At 37.1% G+C, this 14522-nt stretch overlaps 1 protein-coding gene across 4 annotated transcripts in view; it reads right to left on the bottom strand.

Moving 5' to 3' along the window:
* The window catches only part of LOC122481402 (sodium channel protein type 2 subunit alpha), a 139305-nt gene that overhangs the window by 77444 nt on the left and 47339 nt on the right, over window positions 1-14522 (bottom strand). For 2 of the 4 annotated variants that reach the window (XM_043576932.1, XM_043576931.1), the window contains exons 2-3: window positions 8811-9128; window positions 7801-7919 (exon numbers count right to left, since the gene is read on the bottom strand). In XM_043576932.1, the coding sequence (XP_043432867.1) occupies window positions 7801-7919; window positions 8811-9077 (386 nt within the window). In that variant the 5' untranslated portion in view covers window positions 9078-9128. Of the gene's footprint in view, window positions 1-7800; window positions 7920-8810; window positions 9129-10753; window positions 10857-14522 lie in introns of those variants that run through there. The other 2 variants (XM_043576933.1, XM_043576934.1) reach the window with 2 other exon arrangements.

The raw sequence follows: 14522 nt of genomic DNA, 5'->3' as shown, positions 1-14522 counted from the left end.
CTAATGATTTTCGATGATGTATTGATTGACATGGGATAAAAATACAGCATGAAATCTGTCTTCAAATATATTGAGTACAAAAGTCTCTACACTTTTTTTTTTGAAAGAAAGGACAGAAGGCAAACATAAGGTAGAAATTAACAGCCTCGTGGTATTTATGTCACATAATAACCTGAGCCATGGTTTTATGACCCTTAAAAAATATGTACCCTTTTTTTTAAGCTAAGCAAGATTCACTTTTTTTAAAAGTTTATTTATTTATTGAGAGAGAAAGCGTGAATGAGTGAGGGAGGGGCAGAGAGGGAGAGAGAGAGGGAATCCCAAGCAGGATCCTCACTGCCAGTGCAAAGTCCAGTGTGGGGCTCGAACCCATGAACCATGAGATTATGACCTGAGCCAAAACCAAGAGTCAGATGCTTAACTGGGTGAGCCACCCAGGTGCCCCTATTTACTCTTTAAAATGGTAGAATTTAGTTAAATAATGAAGTAAAATATATATTTCAATATTAACAAATAATAGAAATGATTATTGTCCCATAAGTCACAATTAATAAAGCATTTATACTCAAACAGGAATTTTCCACATTACCTGACTATCCTTTTAATAATAAAAAATACATTTAAGTTAGAGATCCTGAGAGACACTAAGGAAAGGAAAGGAAATAAAACTATTTTGCTTTAAAAAAAATTTTTTTTAACGTTTATTTATTTTTGAGACAGAGAGAGACAGAGCATGAACAGGGGAGGGGCAGAGAGAGAGAGAGACACAGAATCTGAAACAGGCTCCAGGCTCTGAGCTGTCAGCACAGAGCCGGACTCGGGGCTCAAACTCATGGACCGTGAGATCATGACCTGAGCCGAAGTCGGACGCTTAACCGACCAAGCCACCCAGGCGCCCCGTAAACTATTTTGCTTTTAAAACAAAAGATAACTAGATTTAGGTTTTCTGCTTTTGATTTAATAGGTATCTCTAAATAGGGTGTGTCATTATTCATCAATTTTAAAAAATCACTATGGACTAATTTTATCAGTCACATACTTTTAAAATTCTTGGAATTTGGTGAGTGACTTTTTGTAGGGTTTCAGATAATCATAATAAATATACAGATACGAAAAAAATGTAGGTATGGGTTTTGCATTGGTGATACCACACATTGAAAAAGTATAGAAACTCCACATCAAGGGGGCTTTCAAGGGGCAAGAACTAGTAACAAAACCTGTAAATCTTGTATTATTTTCTAAATATACAGGCCAAGACATCAACTAGAGTATATTTTTCAAAACAACAATGTATCCCAAAACAATATTTCCTTAAGAGCTTTGGAATATAAAATAAAATGGAAGCAGACTAACCTTATATAATTTCAGGGAAAAAGGAGTTTTTACATCTATTAATTTATTATTAAAAATTTTTTTTAATGTTTATTTATTTTTGACAGAGAGAGACAGAGCATGAGTGTGGGAGGGGCAAAGAGAGAGGGGGACACAGAATCTGAAGCAGGCTCCAGGCTCCTAGCTGTCAGCACAGAGCCCGATGCGGGGCTGGATCTCATGAACCTCAAGATCATGATCTGAGCTCAAGTCAGATGCTTAACTGACTGAGCCACCCAGGCACCCCTCTATTAATTTATTTATACCTTGATGAAAATGTGTTAATCTTTGATTTGATTGATATTAACCTGTCAGTTGGCAAATATAAAATATTTTCTGTGTGTATATGATTAAATGAAACTTCAAGTCTCTACTGAAGATGGTTTATGTAGCCTTTGACATGGAACCTGAATATTTAAAATATTGACATCGCTACCCTCAGTTCTGTGTAGATAGGATGGAGTAACATGATCTTTAAAGCAATGAAAGATGGACCAGATGCTTCCTTTACCAACCACATGGGCTCCAGCAAGTTAATTCTGTGAAGATCAGTTTTCTTACATAAATATAGTCTTAATACTTCCCTTAGAAGATATAATTATTTTTATTACTAGTAATCATTTTTTATTAAATCATTCTATTATTCCTCTTTTAGTGTTTTTTTAAGTTGATATTTGAGAAAGAGAGAGAGAAAGAGAGAGAGAACGCGGGCGCTTGAGTGGGGGAGGGGCAGAGAGACAGAGACAGAATCTGAAGCAGGGCCCAGGCTCCAAGCTGCAAGCATAGAGCCAGATGTGGGACTCAAACCCATGAGCAGTGGGATCATGACCTGAGCTGAAGTCGGATGCTTAACTGACTGAGCCACCCAGGCGACCCATTTTTTTTTTGCTTTTTGTTGTTGTTGTTGTTATTCTTAAAGAAGGGAAAGACATAGTTTATGAGTCTGTTCAGGGACTTTGTAATGTTATATAATATCTGGAGAAGTTGCAGAGGAATGTTTAACTCTAAACTAGAGGGAGAAAACAATTTGATGTCAGAGTTTGTTTTGTTTTCTTTTTTTTTAACATAAAAGTGGAAAATTCAGAGCAGAGTAGGAGAGGCCTCTTTCTACATATCAGTGCATATTTCTAGCCCAGCAGAAATATTGACAAAATGTCACATATATACTTTTAACTCTTGATTTGTTTCATTCTATGATTAACCATCTCCTTAACTATGTGATAATGGGTGGTAACTTTTGAGCATCACAAGCAGGGGAAATGGAAATCATAAGTTTCCTCCCCTCCTCTCCTACAGATCTACCTAGTTCTTTGCATGGAAAACCATAACATTTTTTATTTCTACATAAATAGCATATAATTTTTGAATGAGCGGAAAAGTCTACTTGTTAGTTAATGAATTAGCCACTGAGAATAACCTTTGGAATGCATACAGACAGCAATATTGGCAATGAATCTAGTACGTTATACCTGAGAGTCTTCTGTTAGGTGGAAAATGCAAAGGGCACCCGGCTGAGAGTCAGAAGACCTGGTCTGAAGTTTTAGCTCTGTCACTGATATAAAATATAGGCTTAGAAAGGGAGCAAATGTGTCTGGGGACTCAATTAAATTGTCTGCAAAATGAGAAGGTTGAAACCAATCAGATTGTGTTTTAGTCACTTACAGCTCCAAACTCTGGTGCTATATGAACATTTTGTTTGCAAAGTGAAGCTGGGAGCGAGTAGTGATTTATACAGTATTCTTTGTGGAATTCTTTAGGCAGTATGAGAGTTTTCCTTTACTAATCTTGCAGTAGTTACTGCTTGGATGGTAGCTACTGCAACCAAAATAGCTATCATAGCAACCACACATCAAGCACCTACTATGTGCTCGTCATGAGGCCAGGTACTTATCATATATTTTATTAGCATTAGTGTATGAATTTTGACTACAATTTTATAAATTGAGGAACTGAGATTCAAAACAGTTGTAATAACTTGGCTCAAGGTCATAAAGCAATAGGTAAATTTCTGAGGCGGGGTCTGAATCCAGGTTTTCTGATACCGACAGCTATTTTTCATTTTCTTACTCTGTGTGAATCACCAGCAGTCTACACTAGCTGTGTGATTTGGAGTGTCACAGGTCGCTGGCATGACTTTACATACCATGTGAATACTGCTGTCTCCTGCAGTTTTATCTCCAGCCCAGCCCTCTTCTGAACTCCAGACTTACATATCCATCTATGTACTCAACTCCTCCACTGACTAATAGCCATCTCAAAAATATATTCACGTCTAATCCAACTGCTCAGAAAATCCTGTTAGCCCTTCTGAAAAACACATCCAAGTTTGATGCCATTCTGCCACCCTCATGGTTTCTACCATAGACTAAGCCATCAGCATCCCTTGCCTTCATCATGGCAGAAGGCCCCCGATCTGTCTTCTTTCCCTCCACGTAGTCTGTTCTCCATGCGGCAGCTAGAGTGGTATTTATAAAATGTGAGTCAGATCATGATATTCTTCTGCTGGAAATCCTTCAGCCATCACTCTGCATCTCCTTCAAAGTGAAGTTGGTGTTCTCATCATGTTCTACAGCTGCAGCTCCTGCTCTCCACTCTCACTGACTTCGTCTCCTACTACACCCTGCCTTTCCCACTCTGTCCCAGCCACTCTGGACTCCTTGATGATTCTTGAACATACCAGGTGCATTTCTATCTTCATACTTGGCCTTCATATTTGCTATTCTCCTTACACTTACCTTTCCCCTACATTTCCATTTCTCACTGTCTCCCTTCCTTTGAATCTCTACTCAGATGCTCTATTTTTAGAGAGGACTTCCCTGGTCATATGATCTAAAACAGTACCTTACCATTCTTCTGTTTTTATACAGTTTTATTTTTCTTAATATCACTTATCACTAGCTGACATATGATCTAGCTCTCAAACACACACATATACACAAATGTAGCTACACTAATGCAGGAACTTGGTTTTGTTCAGTATTGCATCCCAATGCCAGAAGAACACCTGCCATATAGTAGGTACTTAAAAAATATTTTCAAATGAACAAACAAATGAGTAACAAATGAAAAATAAAAGGGAATAAGCATACGTAGCTAAAATAATAAAAACTAACATGAAACACATTTCTGACAAGAATTTTAGGAATATGGATTTTTAAAAACGTGTTTATGATCTAGAAACTATAACCATATTTTATTTAACTATCAAAACAAGATATTAGGCATATCAAAAGCATTTTCAGTTTTTAAAATACACCCTGGCGCAAATATAGTAAGCATAAGTATAACTTCTCATTCTGCCAAAGTCAAGAAACAAAGCTAATTTGATATGCAACAGCTTCTAATGAAGATAACAGCTCTTTAAGAAACAAGACAGGATTTTCTTCGGAAATAGAGACATTAGTCTAGGCTCAAAATACAATTTTCTTTATTGTGAATGGGCACTTTCTTGTTTAGAAGTTAATGATAATAAATACACAAATGACCTCTTAACTGTGCCCAAACCCACCATCACCATCTCCAAGCATTTTTACCTTACAGCAAAAGGCATGTGCTTGAAGTCAGAAAACCAGGATTTGAGCAGAGGGCTTCTGTTGTGAAGAATAAAAGACAAAATCACTAACCGAATCACTTGCAAACACTACAGTATTATATACATCAAAGTTTACTAGGCTTTCCTATCAAGTATGTCACTGTCATCAAAAGACTGAAGAACTTATCTTAGACTATTAGTACACTTGCCTTTTCTTTTCTTCTATCTGTACTCCAAGATGAGATATGTGAAATATAGTATTTTTATTCAGGTAATTAGAGGTTTTAAAGAGTCTACCTTTTTCTACATTGGAAGACATTTGCGGCTTATCAGCCATTTATAAGCTTCTTATCGTTCACTTTAGCAAATCTCATAAATTTACCTGGCTACCTTCACATTGCAATTCACATCACTGCAGTCCTCTGAACAACTCTGCCCCGGGGTTTTGTTTCTTCAAGGAAGCCGGTGCAAACCCTCAAATTCAAGTTGTGTCTTGATTCCCAGAGAGCCAGAGAGCCCCCACTATAATCTATGTCCTCAATGCCCAGATTCTCTGATTGAAATTTCTTTCTTTCTTTTTTCTTTTTCCTGATTGAAACTTCTATAACTGCCCTTGTCCTCTACCACCAGGAGTCTCTTTTCTCAAAGGGTCTTAAATTAGGACTCATGGGTTCCCTAAGTTCATAGAAGTTTTTGGAGTTAGATGATGGCTTTCATGACATTTTCAAAGAAATACATGATCTCCACACAAAATGGTTAAAACAAAAACTGATTTTTTTCTTTAATATTGGGCTTTCTTAATTCTGTCTCCTCACTCAGGTTCAGGACAAAATCAATTTTTTCTCATCTATTCAAACCCTCCATTTTGTTACTTGTTTTGCGTATAATTCTCCAACCTCTGCTTCATGAGTCACTTATTTATTCAACACTTATTCTCCCAGTATCTAGTTTTAACACAGCATTAGACATAAGTTTGAGTTTTCACATAATTTCATATAAAAATGTTTATATAAAGGGCATATAGTTATTTAAAAATATAATAAATAATTTATGGAAAGGTTTATTTAGTGCAAAGATTACAAATACCCAAAACATAATAATAGACCATGGCTTATAATTCAGGAGACCCAAATCTAATAGTAACTTTATTATTAATTTCTTTCTTTTTTTAATGTTTATTTATTTAGTTTTGAGAGAGAGAATGCAATAGCAGGGGACGGGCAGAGAGAGAGGATGACAGAGAATCTGAAGCAGACTCCGTACTGCCAACGTAGAGCCCAACGTGGGGCTCAAACTCATAAATCATGAAATCATGACCTGAGCTGAAGTTGGACACTTAAATGATTGAGTCACCCAGGCACCCCTTTTTATTCATTTCTAATGCTAACTCATAGATCTTTATCCCCCATACCACTGGGTTCTCTTCTTGAAAAACAGAAGTAAGGAAATATTGCTTTAGATAATTCACAAAAAAAGTATTAAGTCTTAAAGCTTTTCAGATTAAAATATGTTGATGTCTATGCAAAGGACATAGGGGAAGAAGGGGAATGAACTAGATGTTAAAAGGAGACTAAATTCTAAAATGCTGTGCTTTTGAAAACATCATTTACCACACTGCCAGTCAAGTCCCAGGACATGATTTACAGCCCTCCCACCCAGAACTGAAACGAGTTTCCTGTACCAAGTTTATCCTATCTTCAGAATTCCTTACCTTATCTATTTCAAACATTTTCTCAGCCTACTGGGGGTAGCGAGCTTTCACATCGAAAGCCTTATCATGTCATGGACTCTTTCTAAAGAAGAAATAACATTAAAAGTTGCTCTGAGACTCTGCTTAGATTTCCGTTTCCCTTTCAGGAATCTTACCTCTGGTTCCTGATGTGTATCAATCCTTATCCCAAGGTTTAAGTGTTCTTCCTGTAAAAGTCCCTGCCTGGCATAGCCCAAGTCTTCCAAATCTTTGCCTCCTGGTTTTCTCAGGGCTGGCTATCAGTCAGACCACTATCCCTCACCTAAAATAAAACCTCTCATTCACAACTACTCTATTTAACTTCATATTACCATCTCCCACCAAGGTGTCATCAATCTCATTTCTAGAAGTAGTGACTTCAATAAGGAGAATGAAGAATAAAATGAGGATGTATATGGGTTGACAGACAATAAGCCTTTGGAGAGACAAAATTGTAGCAGGACATGTGACTTGAATAAAACATGGCAGCAAGTGAGAAAAAGAAAAAAAGAAAGGGAGAAAGAAAGAAAGAAAGAAAGAAGAAATAAAGGGAAGGGAAAAAAAAGGAAAGGAAAGGAAAGAAAGAAAGAAAGAAAAAAGAAGATCAGTGGGATGCTGTTGGGGAAAATTTTTGGAGATATATTTGAAAGGCCAGTGTGTATACAGTTACAATTATAAACATTTACTAACTCAAAGTTTTCAAGTGCTGAAATAAAAAGCAGAAAGTAGTACAACTCAGACCAAAAAGATATAAAATTGTTCCATTCAGATTATGTATATAGTTTCCAAATATGAAAGCAGTAAGGAAAATTAGCTCATGGAGGTTACCCATTGCCTACCATTGTAAAATATGAAGACTTATAAAATGAGAGCCTTGCAACATGATCAACATTAATGAAGAAGTCTTGGATGTAACAAGTAATTTAGAAGGACACAGAGGAGTAGAGAAGAAAGATGTAGTAAGTTGGGGAGAGGCGAACTTCAAGAAGATGAGGAAAACAGGTTCACTTACCTATGATCCCATTTGCAATATGCTAACTGTTGAGTAAGAGGAAAGAAAAAAAGAGCACATCATGTTGCCAACCACACATATTTAAAAAAAAGATTCCCAGCTCAATAATTCAGTCAAAGAACAAAATCATATAAGCAACTGTTTGAAAAAGGATATGAATGTACCAAAATCTTAATAGCTAGTTTTCTAATGGGGTTGAAGGGAGTTAAAATGTACAGGGCAGGAGTGGCACTGAATCGAGAGATTGCTTTCCCTTTATTCAATACTATAAATGTCTGAAAAAGAAAACACAACATATAAGGCAGAATTTAGGATCTTAGTATTAAAATTAAGAACGTTTAAGGAAAAAGGTGAGACCATTATTTAAAATTTTGCATTATAAAATACTATAGTAATACACTATCAACATGCAACACGATGATAGGTGCTTTTTCTGAGCACTATTAACTTTCCTAAATTTGGTAAGTGATCCGAGCATTTAAAAGAGAAAAAAAAATGTAGTCGATGCCATAGGAATTCTTAGCATCCTTATCAAGTTTTGATAGCAGTATTTTAAAACCATATTTATAATTCGCAAAAAGCATGAAAATGGGGCTTTGATTACTTCTTAATTTTGATAACAATTTTCGTGAAAACTTCAGAGTTTTCCAGGTGTGTTTTTGGATGAGATTCTTTTGGGGGTACTTAAGTCACCTACTATTATTTCTTCTGCAGAGAGCCATCGGAAGGGCAGTCTATGGTATGAAGGCATAATCCTGCTGATGACCAAAATAACTTACTTAGAGGTTGAGATTGTAAAAATGAATTTAGATACTGCTCCTGGAAATTAATATAATATAATATAATATAATATAATATAATATAACCCTTGTTTTCACTTTTTGCTTCATTGTACCGTAAGCTGAATAGACTTTTTGCCCTTCCTCAGTTATCAACTACATGATGCTTCTTTAGTTCTGTTTTGTCCCGGGACTGTAGGTTCAGATGAGTGCTTCCAAAAGACTTGTAGGATAATGGGTCCATTACATGCTCAAGCCCACTCAGCATCCTAGTGATACTTCAGACAGAGGGGAAGAGGCACATCATTCTTTACCAGACATCTGTGTGACTAGCCCAGAGCCAGTTAGGAAGTGGGGGAAGTAAAGACAACGTGTCTAAAAACTCACTTTCTTATTGATATAGTACGGGTCCAGGTCCTCCAAGGGCTCTGACACCATCTCTGGAGGGATGTCTCCATAAATAAATGGCAGAGATTTCCCTGCTTCCAAGTCACTGTTTGGCTTTGGGCCATTTTCATCATCCTCATCCTTACGCTCTTGTTTGGGTCTCTTAGCTTTCTCTTCTGCAATGCGTTGTTCAATAGCAGCAAGGGATTCCCTGGTAAAGAAGCGGAAGCTGTCAGGTCCTGGTGGTACCAGCACTGACTGTGCCATCTTTTCATCCTGCTCCTTTAATCACTGTTTAGCTCCTTGCATAAAAAAGTGCTATGGAAACGAGAGAGAGAAAGAGAGAGAGAGAAAGAGAGAGAGAGAAGCAACAGTCATTAGGATAAAAGGTAACTGTGACAATTACATGATACAGAGATAAAATATATAAACCAATCTGTCTGTAATATTTACTAAGGAAGCTGTATTTGGCATTCAGGGGATTCTCATGCACGCATTCATTTGCTTGCATGGAGATCTGTCTTCCACATCCAGTAGATGTCTATGAGGTAATCTAGTTTCCCACTCCCAAAATGTTTTAAGTGAAAATATCCAATTTCGAGCTCAGAAATGGAGGATACTGGTTTGTGCTTGCTGTTTCACTTGTATGAATATTTTGGCAGCCATCTTTTTCAGCATCCTTTCTGAAAAAAAATATCAGAGATCCAGAACAACAGATGAATAATCACCCAAAATTATAGAACTTGGGCTATGCAAGGATCTTGCATGTATCTCTCCATTTTTTTCCATGTTCCCTTTGGCCTACTTTTCCACCTTTAATAGCTTATTCAAAATCAACGCACCTGGTAAAGAGCTCTGGAAATCCTGAAATGCCAGGCTATGGAAACATAGGTAGATACTGCTTGAAAGCAAAGGAACAGGAAGGAGCGGGGGATGCCCGATTGCATTTGGAACTGCTCGGAAGCTGCACAGGAAGGGATCCAGCTCCTGCCAAACCGGGCAGGAAGTCATCCACGTCAGAGGTCTGGATCTTGGACCCCCCAGGCTTAGCAACCTGCTGCTAACTAGTATAATTGCTTCTTAAATTAACAAATTTGCAACACCTTAGGAAATACTGTAGAAATAGTTCATTTTCTCAAATAGTGCCCATTTCATAAAAATCTCAATAGCAGATTTGGACTGGAAAAAATAACAAGTGTAAAATAGTTTATCTTTTAAACAAACTCCTATTTTGTTGGTCTTTGCAATAACATAAATGGAGGTTTACTGTATTCTAATTTTATTTTACTAGACTAACATATATAACTTAACAGAGCACACCAATCATTCCGAATGTTATCTCTGAACCAGTGGCAAGAGTTTCTATGATTTTTGAAATCATACAACCAAAATCTTAACTCCTGAATGCCATCTGTATATGCTCACTTACCTATTTTTCCTTCCTTTTAAAATATCCATCCATTTTAACCCCCATCCTACAGCAATGAGAATTGCCATTTAATTATATGAAGTGCATTTTCTGAGAGTAAATGTATTAATATCCAGAGCATTTCTGTAGCATATGCCAAATCAAACAGGGAAATTTAAAATAACATAAGCTACTGTACCGTTTCTACTTTTTTTTTTGAAGTAGAGTAGGACCTTTCAGCCACCAGCTAGCAGACTGCTCTCTCAGTATCACACTATCTCCAAAACATCTCTATTTTACCTCACCCATCCCCAGAGACCCTCATGCCTCAACAGACATAAGCATGAAGAAGGTCCATGCATACTCCATGGAGGAAACTGCCATGCCTGTATGCTCTAATAGAAGAGACATGCTAAAACATGCAGCCAGCAGCTTCAAAATGAAAGTGGTCCTCTGCAGATTCCCCCAAGGATTGTACTGTAAAGGTAGAGAAGCATCACAGAGAATAAGCATAATAAGAATATTAAAACATTACCCCTGCAGAATCTTTTACACTCAGAGTTTGGGATTGATAAGCTGGCACCAAGAAGACTGCAGCTAAAATTCCATCATTCTTTTTTTCTTTTTTTCATTTTCTTTCTTTCTTTCTTTCTTTTCTTTTTTTTTTTTTTTTTAAATTCTCCTTCAAAGACCACACCTAACTTCCTGTAAAAGGATTCTGGTAACTGAAGTAAGAACAGGCATTTCCTGTTTGGGGACTACAAAATGGCGTTTTTATAACTACCACTAGAGGGCGGGGGAACTGTGAAGAGAGAAACCTCTCTCCGTGTACTCTGTGTACGTACACAGAGCCGTGTGTTTGAAGCCGCCCAAATTTTTCACTAATGGGAGTTTTGATCTTCCACAGGCTCTTAGAACGAAACGTTAAGACTTTGCTGATTTCAAAAATTAATTTTGCTAACAGATTAAGTTTCTGTTCATGCTTTTAATTTCATATGCCAGAAATCATTCCATCAATACAAATAATTGAAATTAAGAGTAAAAAGAGAAAGTAAATAATGAACGTTAAAAATAAAAACTCATAAAACAGCAATTATATCAATGAAAGTCTTACGGACAGTGGAATTTAACATTAGCCTTAGCCCCAGAGTATCTGATATCCAATATAGTGCTTTGCTAACTCAACAAAGAGATGGTCTTTGTGCTATACAAATAAAGTTTCTGTTGAAATGAAATTACCTTAATGGGACATCAACCTTATTTTATCTATGATTTTAGTGGCTGAAAAGCAGCCAGAAGAAAACTGAACAGCTAGTGAAATCCTAAATGCCAGTCTTTCAATTAATGACATAGTGATGATTGAGGGCTTACTATCTGCCAGTGACTGACTGGGCAAACATGTCTGAATATATGGTATCACTTCATCCTTCCCACATCCTATCAAATATATTCTTTCACTATCCTGATTTGAAAACTGAAGAAAGGCAGTACACCGTGGGTAGAAAAAGTCACCTAAGATCATGAATTCAGGATTCAAACTCAAAGTCTGACACCAAAAATCTGTGAACTTTATTTAGTCATAAAAAGAAACACCTGCTCATGCAATTAAAGCCTGAAATAAAGATTTAAATAAAAATTAGGCGGTGGTACCAATTATATCCAGAAACGGTCCTAATTATTAAATCAAGATATTTTCTGGGTTCATCATTTTCATTAGAAAATGTATTTGTTGGAAACAAGCAAGGAGAAGATAGAGCCAAAAAGAATTTTTTAGTTACTCTAGCAAGTCTCTTTTGGTTACAAGAGACAAAAGAGTGACTCAAACTGGCTGGAGAAAAGAAAGAAAGAAGGAAGGAAGGAAGGAAGGAAGGAAGGAAGGAAGGAAGGAAGGAAGAAGGAAGGAAGAAAGAAGGAAGGAAGGGAGGAAAGGAGGAAGGGAGAGAGAGATGGAGGGAGGCAGGGAGGAAGGGAAGAAGGAAGGAAGGAAGGAAGGAAGGAAGGAAGGAAGGGAGAGAGAAAGGAAAGAGGAAGGAAGGAAAGAAAGGAGGGAGAGAGGGAGGAAAGGAGAGAAGGAAGGAAGGAAGGAAAGAAGAAAGAAAGTAAGAAGGGAGGAAGGAAAAGGAAAAGGAAAAGGAAATTCATTAGTTCAAGCTTTATTGTCAGGGGCTAGCTTTAGGCATGGAATGATTCTGGAATACAGCTGATATTACCATAACTGTTACCTAGTTATGCTGCATTCTTTGGCTCTGACTTCCATGGTGATAGCTTTTTTAGATATTCAACCCTTATTTGTAGTAAGGTTCAATAGCAGCTGCAGCCTCCCAACTTCCCAGACTTAAATCCAATAGGCATAAGACACAGAAAAACTCTCATTGCATCCCACTGGCTCCAGCTGGGTCACATGCCCATCCCTGAAGTAATCGCTCTGTCCTAGGTAATGCTGTGCTTTGTGCTTTGATTGGCTTCCCCTAAACCAAATGTCTCACCCTTGGAACTAGAAGGAAACCTTGCTTAAAACCTATGAACAGTGAGGATTATGGCGGTGGTATAGGGACATTCCTTAAAAGTAGTGATGGGATGCTATCACTGGAACAAGGGAGGGATGAATGCTTGTCAACAAAAACAAGTAAGTGTGTACTCTATTCACATATTGGTCATATGGTAGTGTCTCGATACTTGGTAATGCTATAAACACCAGAAGATAGATAGATAGGTAGATAGATGATGATAGATAGATAGATAGATAGATAGATAATTTCTATATCTACATATATTTTTTCCTACTGAAAATGGTAAAGCTTTACCATTTTCAGTAGGAAAAAGTATATCTGCTATGTATACCATCGTAAAGACTTAGAAGCCAGGCGAAACAGAAGATTCTTTCTCCAAAATAAGTTGGGGGAAAGAACATGTTATCTCCCTGATTAGTGGCTTCTCCTGCTTGGCTGTGGGCCCCATGAGGGCAGGGAACTTGTCTGGACTTGTTGACCACCTTCTAGTCTCCGGGGCTCATTGCACCATGTGGTTTCCCCATACATACATGGTACTGAATTAAAAATGAGACCTAATTTGCATTTGTATCACTAGATCAAAAGAGATCAAAAAGAAGACCTCGTAAAAAAGTATCATACAAATAAAATCTGGCTTGTTTTAAAAATACAATTAACTACTCTTTCTTGGACTACAGTAAGAAAACACTGCAGAGTTCTTCTTGCCTCTTTATGATCAAGAAAGAATCTATTTGCCTTTGTTGGTTTCACACTGTAAACAATATTTTTTTAAGCGAACATGTCAAAATATGTGTCCAGATACATGTTTTCCTTTTCAAATTCTTTTTTAAGTTTATTTATTTGTTTAGAGAGAGAGAAAGAGAACATGAGCAGAGAAGGGGCAGAGAATTCCAAGGAGACTCTGCATTGTCAGCATAGAGCCCGACACGGGGCTTGAATTCACAAACCGTTAGATCATGACCTGAGTTGAAATCAAGAGTCAGACGCTCAACCGAGTCACCTAGGTGTCTTTACATGTTTTCCTTTTTAAGTTAGTTACCTTGGAGGTCCAGGCACTTAAGTCAAGGGTGCTGGGCTCTAAATAGTTTTGGATATGCTTCTTTTGATGTTGCTGTTGCTTATCTTTTTAGGGAGCTCATTTACAGTTCTCTTTTTAACCAATCATTTTTGGCACTCAGTTTGTAGCTACACCTGATTTATGCAACATTATCAATTTTGAGGGGCTCTTGTTGACTTACTATTATTTTGGGGGCACCATGCTTCTGAAGAAAAGGCAGTAACTTTGGAGCCACATGGCTCCAAAGTTAGCATCTTTACTCTGCTACTTTCTAGCTGTGCTTCTTTAGGCAAAGGACTTGGACTATAGTGAGGATTAAAACAAGATAAGTAAAATACCTAATACACACACAGCAGATGCACCTTATCCAGTTTTTCCCTATGCCCTTAAAGCTCTTACACATAACACTGTACTAAGCAGAAGGAGTAAGACCAGATACAAAGCTAGAAAGAGGTCTGATATTCAGAATTTGCAATGCAATTTGTTATTTAACAATAAAAAAGGGCAACTTTTTTAAAAGTTCTAAGAGCCAGTATTCTCCCAGATGCTTAGAATATAGTAAGTAACCCACAGGACAAAAAACAGACAAAATTCTGCCCTCATGAAGCTTATATTCTATAGAAGATATAAATCTACATAATGATACAGATTATGTACGAGTAAGCTCAACATGGAATATAGCAGGTGCTGCTAATTGCTATGGAAAAAGATAATGTAAGAAAGGGAAGGAAAAATAT

Source organism: Prionailurus bengalensis, chromosome C1, assembly GCF_016509475.1.
Source record: "Prionailurus bengalensis isolate Pbe53 chromosome C1, Fcat_Pben_1.1_paternal_pri, whole genome shotgun sequence".
NCBI lineage: Eukaryota > Metazoa > Chordata > Mammalia > Carnivora > Felidae > Prionailurus > Prionailurus bengalensis.
The sequence above is the reverse complement of the archived record's forward strand: the minus strand, read 5'-3'. Positions and strand labels throughout refer to the sequence as shown.